Consider the following 17,300-nt stretch of genomic DNA (forward strand, 5'->3'; position numbering starts at 1 on the left):
TGGAATTTTATGTTGCTGGTAGCGTTTTATAATAATTGACGTAATTGAGGCACTTTAATCCTCTGAGCTTTCCTAGAGCACCGGAGGAGTGCGGGGAAGATCGCTGTGACGCCATCGGAAATTCACGCTGCCGTAAACTACACGTACCAATGCCATGCCTAGCTTCGGATGCTGCCGTGGATTATGTGTAAATTGTTTGTGAAGGGAGTTCGGGAGAGGACATGATTGCATGAGGCATCTCGGTGAGGGACGGTGTGACTGCATATGATTCAGGGACGCCGCTGGGTTTTTGAGGTAAAGAGAGGAGCGTTTTGCGACTTAGTAATATAGTGTTGGCGGACGTCAAAAAACAGGCGAATCATGTTAACTATCAAGTGATGAACCAAATTATAATAGTTAACTTTTGGCTATTACCGATAGGCACCTGGTTGCAGTTAGATTTGTAGCCGGTCGTTAGTAATTACCATATCAGTTTTAAATTTCGAAAACGCGATCACCCTCGGTGCTGTGGCTCGACAAAATTGGCTATTTCGACTAGTTACGTCCACTGGAGGGGTTGTTTTGCTGCACGATTTTCGAAGGCGCATGTATTTTGGAACAATGTAGCCGAAATTGCTGTGGCGTGTGTGTGTGTGTGAGAGAGAGAGAGAGAGAGAGAGAGAGAGAGAGAGAGAGAGAGAGAGAGAGAGAGAGAGAGAGAGAGAGAGAGAGAGAGAGAGAGATCACTTTCAAGGTTAGGTTACAGGCAGCATAAATACCCTCGAAAGAAGCTTGTACAGCCGCCGCCGTACTCAGTTGGTTGAGCACCGACGCGACATTCGGAGGTCGTGGGTTCGGATCCCACCGGCAGCATGTGGTTGTTTTCCTGCTTTCTAATCAGTTATCTTTCAGCGATAAAATAATTGCACTAGTAATATCCACTGATCAACACCACACATTAAAAAAAAAACTTTCTCCTGCGCTCCTTGGTTTCGTTGACTGTTTGCTTCTGTCATATGTGTGTCATAACGAGCCCCTCATTTAGCTCCCCTTGTAGTCGCGAGAGTGGCTCGGGAGGAGCAACCTGGGTCTCACAAGGCAGTGGCGCATCGCTTAACCGCTGCACCACTGCGCCAGGAGTGGTGTGAGGACTCCCAGTAATCTATGAATGCAAAGTAGAGAATGACCATGGAGTTCCGCATTCCCACTAACGCAAAGTGTCCCCTCCAATTTTTTCTCGCGGCGGTGCAGCACTTGAAGCAGGGAGAGGTCGTTTGGTCGCTTTCAATGACTTCAATGACTTGATCGGCAAGATTCAATGACTTGATCGGTTGTACTGGCAGGGGGGAAAATGCATCTTTTCCGGTCCGCTTGATATCCAGAGGGAGCAGTGTTCGTAAGGAAATGGGTTGCGCGTGGTAAGCGACCTATGAATTGTTAGTGGGTTCCTGAAAAAACTTCTCTCCATTTCACAATCGCGGCTTGGCTGCGGGTTTCCCGCTTGTGCTTCTGCTATGCATACCACGCATATCGAAAGCAGCAGCCAGTGCGGAACGGTTACTCGACTGAAGACACTTAATAATTTTGGAAAGGTTATGAAGCGTTATTAACTAATGATTTATTTATGTACAAAACACTGCAGACCGAACCGGTCCAAGCAGGAGAGGGTACATTTATTTGTTAATAAGTACTGTGCCTTAGAATCAGCAACAATAGTGCGGTCACAGATAAGTTTACACAAGAAATTATATACATTGACAGAAATAGACAAAGTTAGGAAACAAAGTACATGGTGTGGAATTGCATGCCGCAAGCATTGCCAAATAAGGTACACTATGTCTCTGCTAATAAGTAATAGTTTCTCACGATATTGGAGAAAGAAGAGGTGAATCTTTAGGCAAGGAGTTCCAATCGGATATAGTTTTCGGGAAAAATGAAAATTTGTACGTATTTGTGCGGGCAAAGTTTGGCTTGTTGCTACAGCTGTGTCTATATCTGGAAGGCCTGGCTAAAAATAAAATAAATTTTGTCGCTACCTCCCCCCCCCCCCCCCCCCCCCCCCCCCTGTTTCCAAGTCCCGTCATTTGTTGTCGCAATAAAACTGGCTTCACTGAACTCTGTTCTTGCAAGGAAGGTGACACCCAGGCAAGGCGCTCTGTCTGCCCATCTGATGGGGCACTGGTGCTTTGTTCTGTAGCGCCGCCTTTTCCCCTTTCTGCGCGGGCCGAATTAACGGCTGCAGCGCAACCGGCGGCGCCTTGCGCTCCGTGATTGCGCTCGGCAGCTGGAGACGTGCGGTCGCTCTCGATCTCTAGGTTGCGGCGCATCATCCAAGTGGACGATGAAAGAGTGGCGCCCACCCCGACTTCGCAGCGGTGAAGCCGCCGAGCGAGGTATCTTCGCAATGAGCGCGATGGAATCTGCAGGTCGGGCGCGCGCGCTGATCCGCCGTGATTTGCATGGCCTCCGCGGGCGAGTGCCCACTGAATAGCGGGCCGCACGGGCGGCACCCGCCATTGTTGCAGGGCCGCGGCGAAGCCAGGCGTGGCCGTCGGCTTCGTTGACAATGGCGCGCCAAGGCGGTGGCGGCCCGGTCACGCTTTTTTTTGGCAGTCGCGTGGTTGTGGCCGAGACCCCCTTTTCTCCGATGCACCCTCCCCAGAAGGGCGGCCGGGCACTTGCCCCGGGAGCGAATTAGGGGAAGCCCTCAGAACGTCATCGCCAGCTGGCGGGCCGCGCTTTGGCTGCTGAGGACGCCGCTTCCCAGCAGCCAGTCATTAGCTGCGCGGGGATGACCGCGCCCAGCGGCGACCCACTCAGCAGAAGCGCGGAACTGGTCGCGATTTCTCCTTCGCCGGAGGGACAACCGCGGGCGGTCACCGCTGGCCGCCGCCAGACTAGGAAGTGGCCGCACATGACGAGCCGGAGGGGGGGGGGGGGGGGGTAGTTTCCGGCGGGTAGCAGCTGCCCTTTGGCCTTGGAGCGACGTCTGCCGGGGAACTCGAAGAACGAGTTTGGCGGCGGCGGCGAAAGTGCAGCAGCAGCCAGAAAAATATGGGGCGCGTCTGGCAGCGACATGCTGTCTCCGGCTTTGTTGTTGCGTCTCCGCGGGCCGCCGCCGTCCGGGCTCGGTGCGGTGCGGTGGCCGGCCATGCGTCTTCGAGATCTGCTGCCCCTGGTGATGACCCGCTGCTTCTTTCCAGGGTGTCCCCGTCTCGTTGCCCATGGACTCTGAGGACATGACGGCCTCGCCGCCCCGCCTGCTTCCCGTCAGCGGAGTGCTGGTCGCCGCGGTGAGTACCTGCCGCGTGCCAAGGGGCTGTTGTGGCCGCTTTCGTTCACCCGCGCCGAGTTAGCGCGTCAGGGCGGTTGTTGTGATGCGGAGGCAGGACCCTTACGCCAGGTATCGGAACTTGGAAGCAATCTGACGCTACCTGCCGACTGCTTTACTGCGGGTAGCCATTCACAAATGGTTAGTGAGTGCTGGATGCATCCTCGGTAAGCAGTCGGGCATTATGTCCATTTTGTGCTATATGTTTATATATCGTCCTTTCAGCTTGCAATAATCGGTATTCCTTCACTTCCACTTCAGGTGCCGGCCATGAGCGAGGCAGTTACGGCGGCCGGCAATGTTCTTCTTCCTTTTCTTATCAGAAGACGCATTGGCTCAGTTGAGACCCATGTGGCTAGTTTATGCGTTTCTTGGTGTTACACAAGTTGGCGCAGCGCAGGATGCAAAGAACTGTGTTGCCTTGACCTGTCCCTGGAACCGCAGAACCCGGCGGTGGTGCGGCCCGTGGCCTTCCGGGCGGTGCACTGGGCTGGTGGGGAGACCGACGACGGCTGCTCCAGCAGCGGCTCGGTGCTGACGCTGCACGAGGAGCGGCTGCTGCTCGCCGAGCAGCGTCCCTCGGGCCACCACTCGGCGCCGCTGCTGGAGCGCCAGTCGCGAGCGCCGGCGACGCGCACGGCCTTCCACCCGGCGTGCTGCAAGGTGCCGCCCTTCCACCAGTCCATGCCGCACTTCCACTGCAAGGAACGGGCCCCGTCACGCGCCTCCAGCGACGGCGGCGGCTCGGCAATGCTCGACGTGCTCGACTCCGGCCACAGCTCGGCGGCGCTGCTGGCCGAGGAGGAGGAGGCGCCGTCGCCCAGCGACTCCGGCGTGGCCGAGCTCGAGGCCCAGCTGCGCGAGAAAGATGCCGAGATCGCGCACCTGCGCCAGACGCTGGAGCGCAACGAGCAGGCCATCATCCAGGTCTACGAAGAGAAGGAGCAGCTCTGGCGCAGGCGCCTGGAAGACCTGCGCGACCACTACGAGGAGAGGCTGCGCATGCAGCGCGACGTGCCCGCTGGACAGGTGAGAGCTCGGGGTCGCTTGGCGTTTACGCGAGCATGGGCTGTGCGCGCTACGTAGCTTCCAGCGACTGGCGTTTTAAAACAGTGCACATTTTACAGGGGCTCGCGAGTGCATGCATTGTCTCCGATCGGCTGGTTACCAAAGGGCAGAAGGTTGCTAAATCATGCATGCACCGTTTTTGAGCGGCTGTTTTGGCCACCCGCGTCGAGAGCAATTTTTGCCAAATCCTAATCGACGCGTCTTCTTTGCAGTAGCTGCCGTGCATGTGCATTGCAACTCATAGATTAAATTAAACGAAGCCTTCAGTGCACATTGCACGCCATCTTGTGACGATGCAGTCTGGTTTGCAAGAAAATGCACGTTACTTCCCATGTACTGTCCGAAACCGAAATAGCAGATTGCGTGGTTGCCTGTGCATATTGAAAGGGAAAATTGACTGCCCCTCGCGTAAACTTTCCATTCTGACGCCTGATTAGGCACGTGGGGCAAAGAAGAAGGAAGTGAAAGTGAGAGAATGTGCGTTTCCTTCCGAGTTCTTGCAAGGCCAACTTACATGTGCTATAGCCTACAGGGTTGGTCGATTGTGTTGCAACAGACTTGCAGGAATGGTGATCTTGGTGCTGTAACAGCGTAAGTGGAGTCTGGCCTTGTGCTACCTGCGTGTATAGCTTTCAGTGACAGAACCCGCGGTAGCTTAGTGGCTGTGGTGCTCGGCTGAACCCAAGGTTGGGGAGCCGAATTTTGATGGAGGGAAACTGCAAAAACGCTGGTGTGCTGCAGTGTGGCCTCAGTGCGTGGTAAAGGACGCTGCGGACAAATAGAAGTTGGCTTGTATCAACAGGGTATCGCGTTTTAATCCCAAAGAGACCACTCTCACCAGAAACAGCTTTGATGAGCTAAATTTAGCAAGTAAAACGGGTTTGTCGACACCGGTTTTTGTGCGCGGATCCCAGAAGCTGGGCTGCATTGCCATTCACTTCAAAACTATGGCAAACTGCCATTTTCGGTAAGGATGTCATGAGCTTGAATCGGCTGGTAGAAGAATTCTTAAATAAAATTTTATCACTGAAAATAACATTTCATCGCTGATAAATGCGTATTTTGCTGCCGGATAAACCTCAACATAGTCAGAAAGAGCCAGAGAATCGTTTTACCGAGAAAAATACTTGTTTAGGTTTTTTCCTCCTTTCAAGGACCCCAAGTGGTAGAAATTGTTCTAGAGCCTTCCACTACGGCATCTCTCATAGCTGTGTGCAGCTTTAGGATGCTAAGCTCCGTAAACTATACACAGCACTCGCCAGTACACGCGGGAGGTGTTGGTGTCTGTAGGGAGCTCTCTGTGGAAACGGGATTGTTGTACTGGCGAGCATCAGTGGGGGAGCCCAATCTGTTTCACAGCGAGAGCTGTTTACCGGACATTTCAGCGCCGCATCACGCTTCGCCCCATCCGGTTTAGTCTGCTTAGCACGAGATGGCGCTGCAAGTCCCCTTAACTACAGAAGGTGCTGCCATATTTTTCATCCTCTGAAGCCGAAATCGCGCTGCGCCCGATTAACACGCGAGCGGACAGTAGACATGCTTAGCCGCTAGGTGGGGGGAGCCGAATTTTGATGAAGGGAAAATGCAAAAACGCAGCCAGTTGTCGCTGTGCGGTGATATGAAAATGATTGTTTATTGGTCAGCAGGTTGGGCTCTTCCGAAGTTCTGTGACTTACCTCAACTCAAGAACGAAGTGGCAAATGCCCCTCAAAGGAGGCCCTCCAGCGAGTGGCGTGCACTGGTTGCCGTGATGACCCGGTTAATCCCCTTGCACCTTCTTTGAGTTTACGGTTTATGGCGGTTTAACGTCCCAAAGCGACTCAGGCTATGAGGGACGCCGTAGTGGAGGGCCCCGAGTTAATTTAGACCACCTGGGGTTCTTTAACGTGCGCTTACATCGCGCAGCACCCAGGTGTTTTCGTATTTCGCCCCCATCGAAATACGGCCGCCGCGGCCGGGATCGAACCCGCGACCTTGGGATCAGCAGCCGAACGTCAAAGGAACTGAGCCACCGTGGCGGGTTGCGACAACCGCCTTCAGGTGCAAACGAAAGCCTTGTTGATCACAGCCAGCGGAGGCGCGTTGAGCAGGTCGGTCAATAGAAAAACGAGATTCATGATGTAAACGACCTATATTCGCGTTTTTTGCAACTTGCCTACATCTCGCGGGAAAATTGGTCCCGCTAATAATGTGGATAAATGTCCACTTCTGACTTAGCGAAATAAAAAAAAAATCTTGGAGGAGACATTTAAGCCCCGCCTTAAGAATAACGCGATAGCATTAATGAGTTAATGCCCATATATGCGATATTGGTTATTCTCCCTCATACCACTCCTTGGGCAATGACGCAGCGGTTAAGGGATGCGCCACTGCCCTGCGATGGCAGGTGCTGCCACTGGTGGGACTTGTGCGACCCAAGTTGCTATTGCCCGAGCAACCTCTCGCGATCAACGATTAATTTAACTACCACCTGTCAGCGCTGTTAGTTTGCTCGCAACCGGGTGGGTAGTGATGACCCCGCAAGGTCACGTGATCTAGGTTGCTTCTCCGGGGGTGGCTGCCTGGGCCACACTGCGCCACCCTATTTATCGCTGACAACGCCGATAACGCCGGGTTTTTTTCCGCGTAACGAGGCCTTTAGCCCGTTAAAATCAGAATGCATTGTCCCTGTCTTTAACGTGTGTTTGACACGAACGAACGCAGCAAGCCGGAATTCACGCCTTTGCGCCCCGCTGTAGTTTAAACGCACTTCAGTGAGACATGTCGCGCGAATGGGCTTCATGCGCTTGCTGCGAAGCGCACCGTTGCGGCCACTGCTCATTTCCGTTGCTTGAATGCCTGTTGTACGCGCGCTGCCTACCACAGCTGGAAACTGTCCTATGAATAAGGCAGGGCGCACTAAGGGGTCTGCCACTCCGGCTTTAACCGCATTCTGGCTCACGAAGAATCAGTCACTTACAGTAACTCCGCCACACCGGCGTTTTAGTACGTTGATCACCTTCCAAGTCTACTACCTCCGTTTTGCTCGAGTGAGCCGAGCCTACCTGCTCGCTGCCAGACAGCCCCCGCCTCGCGCGCGGCGGTAGCGTTCGATGGAAGCTCGCAGCCTTCGTCGCCGGTGGGCGGCGTCGTGCGTCACTGTGATGCTGAGCGTTGTAGAAAGGAACGAACACTGGAATTACACGGTGGTCGCGCTATGCAGTAGCAGCAGCTGTCTAGACTACCGCCATGCTCATTTTTGTAAATTGTAGGGTTTAACGTCCCAAAGCGACACGTGGATTATGGGGAACGCCGTAGTGGAGGGCTCCTGGTTAGGTTAGACCGCCTGGGGTTCCTTTACGTGCGTTGACATCGCACAGCACACTGGCACCTCCATCGAAACGCGGCCGCTGCGGCCAGGATTCGGTTCTGCAACCTTGGTGTCCGTAGCCCAACGCCATCGCCTCCTTCGAAACGCGGCCGGGATGGAACAGTGGTCTTCATTTTAGACATGTTGACCAAGAATGTCTTTTGGTCAGCATGCCTCATCATTCTCTCTGCAGTCTTTTTTTGTGACGGCGTTTGAATGGAGACTTTTCTCCTTCGACCCTGTCAGGACGGTGGCAGTAGTAGCGTGGCTTCGGGTATATCGAGCAGACCCCGTGTAAACAAACATTGCTTCCACTGTCCTTCGCACGGGGTGAGCTCAAGGTGCAGGGCGCGGTATCTCCGGGTGCTGTCTACTTTCGTGCCTCCTTTCAACGTCTGGCGCGCACCAAGTGTTAGCGTAAATAAGCCGGCTCCTCAGACACGAGGGCTCGCGCTCATTTATCGCGGGCACTCGCTTGTTTGCCTTTCGGCCCTCCAGGAAAACTGCTCTATCGTCCCGTGTCGGCTCTGGGCGGCCGTCCCCGGCAACGATAGCGCATCGTTACCATCTGTGTCGATGTTGTGGACTGAAAACTGCCGTCTTCGGGGTAGCGGCGCGACGTGCATTGTGTTGCCGCAACTGATCCCGCCGCCGGTCATTTTGCGTCGAGCAGTTTACAGAGGAGCCGTTGTCTCTCTGAATTCGGGCAGCCATAGTTAATTCGTGTGCCGCCTTCATGTACCGCGGCAGTTTCAGCACGAAGCGGGCAGCCCCTCAAAGGAGGCCCCTCCAGCCAATGGCGTCGGCCGATTTTAATGACGTCGCGATTAATCCGCGGTTAATACGGGCCCCTGCCACCCTAGCCTGGGATTAACCGCGAAATTATCGCGAGGCCATGAAAATCGGCCGACGCCATTGGCTGGAGGGCCTCCTTTGAGGGGCATTTGACCCTTTTTTAAGTAACCTGTTTTTGCTTTGATGGGTCGTCGGCACTTCTGGCGACGATATTAGACTCAGGTTAAGCTCTGATCCAGGTTAACAGCAGATCTGATCTGTTCGCGCCGCAGATGGAAGTTGATAAGACGACGGCGTGCAATGCACAACACTGGTGTGCGTTGCAGTTTATAGCCTAGTGCTCTCGCGCAGCGGCCCGCGAAGCTGATCTGTTCGCGCTGCCGCGGTTCGACTCCTAGTGGTGAATATTTATTTGATCTCATTTTAACTTGACATGGCGTTGCTTGCTAGGTAACGGCACAAGAAAGATGGAGACAAGATTAATGGTCAGTTTTGGTGAGCGTATGAGTACTTTCGCACTAAATTGTAGGGTTTACCGTCCCAAAGCGACACGTGGATTATGAGGAACGCCGTAGTGAAGGGCGCTTATGATCAGAGCTGGCTGGTTCCACCGCTACGATGATACGCCACACATAACAGTACAACGATTGTTTACTTGTTAACAGTGAGTTCTCTGTGTGGGCACGGAGTAGCAGATCTCGTCGCGCAGCGCAGGCCCAACTCCATGGGCCCTATTTGGCGCATGTCCTGCGCGCTCGAGCGTCCACGCGCCGGCCAGAGAAAGTCTGCGCATGCGCGACACGTCGGCCGCCGCCGAGCGCGTCCGCGACGCACGGATCCGACAGTGCGAAATTCGGCGCACCAGCATCGACCAATCAGTGGGCGTTCTGCTTCTGTGTCTTCCGGAGCGGGACTTCCAAGCATTACATGCAGCGCGCGTACTCGCGCCATGCGCTTGGAGTTGTGTACCGCTTTTTTTTTTTTTTGCGCGTCGGGCCGCGGCGCTCAGCGCGCAGAAGTGTCTATGATAGAGTCGGGCTTGCCGCATACGTGCAGCATCGCGAGCGCGCCGCTCCGCCTTCCGCGGCCTCCTTTTACCGCATGTTTTACCGTTTATCACTTCGGCTGCCTCTATTGCGCAAGCGCACAACTGAAAGTCAGCCGGCGCCGCTGTTCGGGAACACGCGCTGCCACATGCCCCCTCGTTCTCCGCGCCTCCCACATGGGCTCCTTTCTTTCCGACCGGAAGAAATAGACTAACACAGCTAGCGCCGTAGAAAATAATTCCCACTGTCGCTGCAATGCGAGGCAAACTGATTTTTATTTATTTATTTATTTTATTTGAAGTGTGTTTCATACACTTCAGGAAGGAGGCCAAAAGGCGTGGTGCCTGACGAGGGCCTTCCTCCCTGGGGGTAAGCAAACTGCACTCGGCACATACACACACAAAATAAACAAATACAATAAATGTAGCGGTCGCCATTACACTTGCTGGCATGTTGAAAGAAAAACAAAGGAAAAACTGTACAACAATGTTAAGGTATCTTCGAAGTTGTTAAGATGCGTGCTGTTGGGTTGCAGGGAATTATAAAAAGGGAAAAAAAATATATACAATCATGTTGACTGTTATCAATTTATAATATGTCACAGGATGTACCGGTGGTTTTGAAGGCAAAATCGTGGCATGCAGGACGGGAGCCCTGCGGCGCCTGCTGGTGCGGTGGAGGCGGCCAGCGTACGGGCGCACCAGGTGTCCTGGCTGGACACGCCTCAGCTGGACAGCGAGGTAGCCGAGCTGACCACACTCATGGAGGATTCAAGTCTAGCAGGCAATGACAACGGCGGCGACGAAGTGCGCCTGCTGCGGCTCGAGCTGCAGCACTGCCGGCGTCAACTACAGCTTGCCTTGCAGGGTATCGAGGAGGAGCGTCAGCATTGGCAACACGAGCGCGACCAAGCCATCCAGTTCCGGCGGCATCTGGAGGCGAGCTACTGGCAAGTGTTCAACCAGAACCGCGAGTTGCTGCGTGCCGTGTCGCACGCCAGCTTGCCTCATGAGCAGCTTGACGGCTGGTACCACTCGGAGTCGAGCTGCTGACACCACACCTATCTGTGATATATCTTCGGTCCGGTGTGCTCCCCACTCCAGTTGAGAGGGGGGATCCGGGGTCGGCGTGATCTTCTCAGGACTTCAGAACCGGAAGCTCCCTTTACATGCAGTTTCCACTGCTGTGACTGAGGCTAACTTTCAGTGGCACGTGTAAAAAGGCGCATAGCAGTTGCAATGGAATGGGTGCAGGTCAAAAGGTGGCAGTTCACCACAGAGTAATCTTTAATCTTGTCAGCCAGGTGGTCTGCAATTTGTTATTCTTCACCTTATTCTCAGCCTTTTGTTACTCTTCAGAAAGAGCCATTTCGTGCATGCATAATGTCAACGAGTGGATGCATTATCTTTGCTTATTTTACATCATTTTTTACGTATTGACTGCCAGGAATGCTGCAATTTCTTACTTAATGAGTGCAAGTGTTTTCACTGGTAGAAAGAGATTTGACAGTAGGGTTGTATGTTAGAATCAGTGTGTCTAACAGCACAAGAGAACAAGGCTTCTTTAGTTGGAGGGCTGCAGTCAGCTTCTCAGCAACTCCATGCAGGAAAACATCATCCCATACTGCATACGACATATGATGAATCCCTGAACCAACGGAGGGGATGGCCCTGGAAAACATCATCCCATACTGCATACCACATATGATGAATCCCTGAGCCAACGGAGGGGATGGCCCTGGCAGATGCCATTCTCGAAAGCATGCCTTCGAGAAAGGTGCCTGTTGGGGCTGTCACATTTATCAGTTTGGGGAATCATCACGTCATAAAACAGTGCAATGAATGCAGAGTTTCCGGTTCTGTAGTGTTGAGATGAAATCACGCAGAGGGTTGCGCCTCACCCCAAATTTGCGAGCTTTCACAGTGCAGCACGATAAGCTTAAATAAAGATGTTTTGCATTAAGTGTGCGACTGCTTTGTGCTGTGTGGATTTAATTTTGGCCAACACAGATGTTTCATGGCCACTCACCAACTTGTCAGTAGTTGTCAGTGAAACGTCACTGCTGCAACACATTTGTAAGTAGGCTGCACTGTAGGTGACTATTGCCCAGATCAAAGCACTTCTTTGTCACACCTGCACTGCAACAAGCCATGTAACAATGACCCACTATGTTGTCAGTTAAAAAGTGGTCCCAAAGCAAGTGCATATTGAAGTAAAGCCCATTTACCAAACAGTAATATATCATTATATCCAGCGAGGTTGGCCATGAAGTGTGTGGTCGTAGTAGATTGGGGCTTCTGTAGATGGGCTAGTCTTGATACATGCCCGTCTACGCATTGCATCGTGTTTGAAATAAAAACACTTTGTAAAGAGGCCCAGTTTCTTTTGTTGTTTTCTTATTCTGTGCAATTTCATTTATTTGTCCCCAGCAGTGCTACAGGTCTAGCAGGCTGTGTATATAGTTAAACGGCTTTGTTGCCAGCCAGATAATGTACGTCTTGCCAAAGGTTGCATTCAGCTCTTGAATATGCATTGTTACTACATTGACGTCTCAAGAACAGTAGTAGATTGACCATAGAAGGCTTCTATGGGCATTGTTCTAGTGTGTCTGTACTATGTGGGCATTTGTATGAGATGTGCGAGTTCCTGTGTGCTTGCTTGGTCAACTGCATTATTGCTCAGTTTCCCCAGTATTCTTCTTCTTGGGCCCATTTCAATTTGGCTGCAAACTCACTGCCACTTTACCATTGCCATTGCAAAGGCCTATGGGAAAAGCTGCATGTATTTAGCCCTGCATTTAAGTAATCAATGGAGCTGTTCATGTGCCAACAAGCTTTGAGAATGTGTATTTTGACAACTTTGTGTCTATTGTGTGAAATCTTAATGCATTTCACAAGATGGGATCTGCAAGCAGGTAAGGAGTTGAGAACGCCCAAGCAGTGTCTGCTTAAATGGCAATGCTCTCCTTGCCTCATCTTCACTAGTGCCACAGCCGCGATGCTGCAGTGGCATTCGTGATGTGACCACCCTAGCTGAGGATGACCCATCGCTGTGATGTAGTCATTAGAGCTGCACACACATTTCATGTACTCCAAGTGTCGAAACATCGACATTTTGTAGTGTGCAGAGCTTTTCACTGCTAGCATAACCCATTAAAAAAAAAGCAGAGTACATGCTGTGTAAACAAGGAACACATTTCTCATTGCTGCTTAATCATTCTGATGAAAGTTGTAGCTGTGCACGAGTGAACTATGAAAGAACACTGCTGTAGGCATTTTTTTTGTATTCCATAATTGCACCGTTTAATACACTAGCTGTGCAGGAATTGCTTTCTATTTTAAGTTTATTACTGCATTACTTATACCTTTGGCTGCGACGCACTGCCTCTGTAGCAATGCACAGGAAGTGATGTCAAGCACCATCTCAGAGTTGCATGTTTTGACGAGTCCGAGACGAACGTGTGCAGCACTGGTACAGTGCCATCGCATTTTGTGCCCCCTGTTCAGCTATGGCCTCCAAGATAGCAGCTGCTGCCTCCGAAGGTTGATATCTTGGAGGCCATCTTTACTAGTGGGTAATATGACTGAGTAGTCATTAAAAAGAAAAGGCTGCTGGCATTTAGAGAGAATCTATGGGAAAAAAAAATTCATCGGTACATCTCAGATTACAATTATGAAACAAAACGCGGATTACAAATTCACTGAAGCTGTTCATTGATGGGTAGCACATGAAGCCAAGCATAAACCAAACATTTGCAGAGGGGCCAACTCCTGGCCTTATGCATACTAGCAACTGGTTGCAGTTCTAGCAGTGCAGGCTTATTCTTGCCCTCATCGTTTGTGATGCACATGTTGCAAGGCCTCTGCTGGAGTAACTGCTGAAGCAAGCTGTCTACGATCCTTGATTCGACCTCAACTTGGACGTGTGGCTGCTTTGATCTCTTTCATGTGGGTGCTATCCTAGAAAGTGTGACGGGATGAACGACACTCCACCAGGATAAACTAAGTATCTCCCAGCTGCCTGCTAAGAAAGCTAAAGTAGGACAAAAACCAATGCACGCATACCGTTCTGAGAAACGGAACAACATCTGTCGGTGGCCAGTGGGCATTGCTGCAATCTAATATTTCACTAAAGTGCACTAGCTTGAATCTCTTTTCGCTATCCACTGAAGACTGTGGTTATTCCAGTGCAAAACTCCTTTGTGTCAGCTAGTACATGATGGGACTTGTACCATGCTTTACCGTCAGCCTTGAATGGTGACAGAATGCCGATGTCATGCTCATGTCAGCTGAACATAACAGCACTGTGCAGTTGGCACTGCACAAGTGGTGTTAGTCGAAGGTATCAAAGTAGTGCTACAGCAGTTGTTTACTGGAAGAGCTGAAACTGTGTTTCTGCTTTAAACTGTCATTTATGAGCATAATACATCAATAAAAACTGTAAAGCATCCATAAATATGACATTACGTGTACCACATTCAATGGAAAGTACCTGCTGCTTAATAAAGTTGCATATCATGTTTTGTCACCGTCACAACCTTGTCCATTTTTTGTATTGGCAAAGACACAATCGCGTGTCACATTGCTTGAAGTTGCATTTATTGGTTTCTGTACACGGAAATTGGAACTTTTTTATATTAAGTAACCCGAGTAACATGGAGCTTCACATGCAGTGTGGTTTTGAAACCACAGCCAGCTTGAAGCTTGTGCGAGTAACAATATGGCATGTCGCTCCCGTGCAGCTGCATAAGTCCATCACGAAACTGACTAGAGTGCACGTCACTGCTCTGAGTCATGAAACACTGGAATCGTTCTGTGCAGGGCAGAAAGGGGCAGAGAAATGGTCGTAGTCATGCATGGGGCTGAGAGCACCTGTGGAATGCCTGGGAATGTCAACATGATCCATGTTTATCACACATCTGACTGCTCCAACATGCTTAACAGCTGGCTGTGCACAAGACAGCCAAAAACATCAAAATCTGCCTCTTCAAGAAAGACTTATTTACAGCACCAGGTTGAGCTTTCAGCTGCTTGGTTTTATTCCTGAAAACAGAATATAAGGCATTAATTAAATGAAATATTACAAACCCTGCAGTGCATATAGTGGTTTGCAGGGGATATTTTTAAGTATTTTAAATTAATTGTAAGACAGGTGCTCATCGCTGATGGGATTAAAAAAATGCAATGGTCATTGACGAGCCCCTCATTAAACGGCACAAGCTGACAAGGGTTGCTATGGAAATATTCATATGCTAAAATACAAAACCTTATATAGCAGAGAACATGCAGCTTTTGATCATGCGATGCTCACCTGAAAAACATTGAGAACACCCTTTTTGCTTTTTTTTTCTTGCTCTAAGGTGGCTGAGGCAGCTGTTTTAGAAGCTCAGCATAAGGGGTATCTGGACTGGCCACACCTTTAATAATATTGTAAAACTGCATTTTGTGTTGCTCATTCACAAGCTGCAAAAGAAGAAAAAAGTCCAAGTCTATCAGCTGTTACTGGGAAGGTAAGAAAAGAAAACCCTTTGAACAGCACAACTTGCCTGCCTCTGAAAATCCAAAGCAGAAATGTAGAACAGCTGTTTGTCATGTTCTTCAAACATGCCCATTCTGCCCTGAATCAATGGAAACCTGCATTTAGCGGTCAGGAAAATGTTTCGTGACAATACCAAGCCATTTGACATGGAATTATTCTGGAAGTCTGCAACAGTAAATAAATATAAAGGCATATAACATTAACTGTGCACTAAAGAGGAATCTAAGCTTGTCTTTTTACCGTGGGAACTCGATCTACATGCTCCAAGCATTTTTAGAAACTTCAAATTATTAATAGTCCTGTGTGGCCGATTTCCATACTAGACCAGATTAAACATCCCAGCTCCCGCCTTTTTTTTTTTTTTTTAAAGTGACCTGCGAGAGTAGCAGGAGTCAACCAATGCATGAAATTCCTTTCAGCCAGTCGCGTGGTGGCTTGCCGCTCTGCCATTGGCAGAGTGATACATAGTAATAAACGGAGTCATCTGCGAAAGCAAAAAGTCCACGCGTATTTCTAATTTCTGGCATTTAAAGACGAAGCTTGCTTAATGGCTGTAACAGCTTTACAAGCAGTGAAATTTAAAATGCCAATTCTGTCTGCTTTAAAGGTTTGCTTTATGGTTTATAGGGGTTTAACGCCCCAAAGCAACTTGGGCTATGAGGGACCCCGTAGTGAAGGGCTCTGGAAATTTGGTGCCATGGGACCAAATTGCTGAATATGAGTTGCTTACTGCATTTTGCTTCTCAAATGAAATGCTTCCTTCTGCTTACTTATCACTAGTCAAAGGTAAAAGCTTCCAGCAGCCACTGTAGTTTACTTTTCGAGTCTTGTTTCCTACTGATTGGTTCAGGGGCTCCCAAGCAAATCTCTTCCTTTGTTTCCGGACATTTTAAGATGAGACCTTGAGAGAGAGGGTCCCCTTGAGGTTGGTAATATTAACATTAAATTTAGATTTGTGCTTTTAAAGAAGACTCTGAACCTAGTGTATCATGCAGTTATTGAATTGAAAGCATTCAAACCACATAGGTATCACAAACCAAGGGCATAAACCTCCATTATTTTCAATCTGCAATACATGACTAATGCAGATTAATGTGAAAGGATACAGTGCACGAAGCCAGACTGTTGCTGTTACTGCAACAAAGCAGCAGCTGAGGCTCCAAATGGCCATCGCCAGTGGCGAACGCTGTGTGAAGTTTGATAATGAAAGGAGAACCCAATCTTGCATTAATTCTTCGTGGTTGCCTTCGTGAAGTCCTTCACACACCTGAAAATGCAGAACAGATTTAAGCACCATCAAGTTAGCTCAGCCAACGTATTTACTGCTTACCATTCTTAAAGCCAATTTTTCACGGCAACACAAGGGCTGCTATTTGCATGTTTCACGGGCTATAGATGGCACCACCAGCTGTGCAATATGGCAAGACAACTGGATGATTGTGATCATGGTGGAAGAAAGAGAGGTGATCCGACGGCAGCAGGAGGCGTGGCCAGTTAGTGGACTTTTACGCACGGCTCGGCCATAAGGGGCAGCACCAGTACTGGGGCCCTTTTTGTCACTCGTTTTGCTGGTGCTTCAATGGGCGCTCCTGACATGGGCGCTTGATTTTGATACATTTATGGCGCTTGCCTCCTTGAAACAATTCTGACTGATTGGGGGGACACCCGTTTATATTTCTTCCCAAATTCCGGGCTATAATTCGACTCAGGGCTGTATGAGTGACCGCTTAATTGGTGGGGCTAGCAGATTCCGTCTCAACGCACACCTGCTTTCAAGTGTAACTTCAAAGTTTAGGGAGAAACACTGTTAACATAATGGCACTTATTGAAAACACTCAAGTGAGCACCGCGTAACATGCATTCAGAGGGGTGCAAGAGCACCAGATCAATAAAAGCCTACATAGCTGCCAATGTATGCAAGCTGTGCTTTGCTCCAGCTGTCACGTGTATCGTGTTATGGCACAAGTTGAAAGGTTTAATAATCATTTCTGAATCGTATACGCGCTGTAATAACTGGAGGAAACAACACACGCCGGTCGCTGATCTTGTTTGAGGAAATCGACATCCGTCTACTTGCATGCTTAAAACTTCAAATACAGAAAAGCTAGAAGTGAAAAACACAAAAACACAGCCAGCACTGCATATGTTTAGTTTCTTTGGCAGATGCACATACACATCTAAGACATCAAAGGAA

At 50.1% G+C, this 17,300-nt stretch overlaps 2 protein-coding genes across 6 annotated transcripts in view; one reads left to right on the plus strand and one right to left on the minus strand.

Moving 5' to 3' along the window:
• Positions 1-11,538, plus strand: part of LOC144112966 (uncharacterized) — a 76,146-nt gene extending 64,608 nt beyond the window's left edge. For 4 of the 5 annotated variants that reach the window (XM_077645811.1, XM_077645814.1, XM_077645812.1 and 1 more), the window contains 3 exons: positions 3,183-3,272; positions 3,755-4,339; positions 10,213-11,538. In XM_077645811.1, coding sequence (XP_077501937.1) covers positions 3,183-3,272; positions 3,755-4,339; positions 10,213-10,620 — 1,083 coding nt within the window. In that variant the 3' untranslated portion in view covers positions 10,621-11,538. The remainder of the gene's footprint in view (positions 1-3,182; positions 3,273-3,754; positions 4,340-10,212) is intronic. The other variant, XM_077645815.1, reaches the window with a different exon arrangement.
• Positions 11,539-14,144: 2,606 nt separating this feature from the next.
• htt (huntingtin) overlaps positions 14,145-17,300 on the minus strand; it is a gene marked incomplete at its 5' end in the record, with an annotated part of 120,590 nt that continues 117,434 nt past the window's right edge. Inside the window, 4 exon segments of the mRNA XM_077645809.1 lie at positions 14,145-14,610; positions 14,879-15,030; positions 15,114-15,201; positions 16,213-16,373. Of these exon segments, the coding sequence (XP_077501935.1) occupies positions 14,923-15,030; positions 15,114-15,201; positions 16,213-16,373 (357 nt within the window).

Source organism: Amblyomma americanum, chromosome 1 (assembly GCF_052857255.1).
Source record: "Amblyomma americanum isolate KBUSLIRL-KWMA chromosome 1, ASM5285725v1, whole genome shotgun sequence".
Taxonomy (NCBI): domain Eukaryota; kingdom Metazoa; phylum Arthropoda; class Arachnida; order Ixodida; family Ixodidae; genus Amblyomma; species Amblyomma americanum.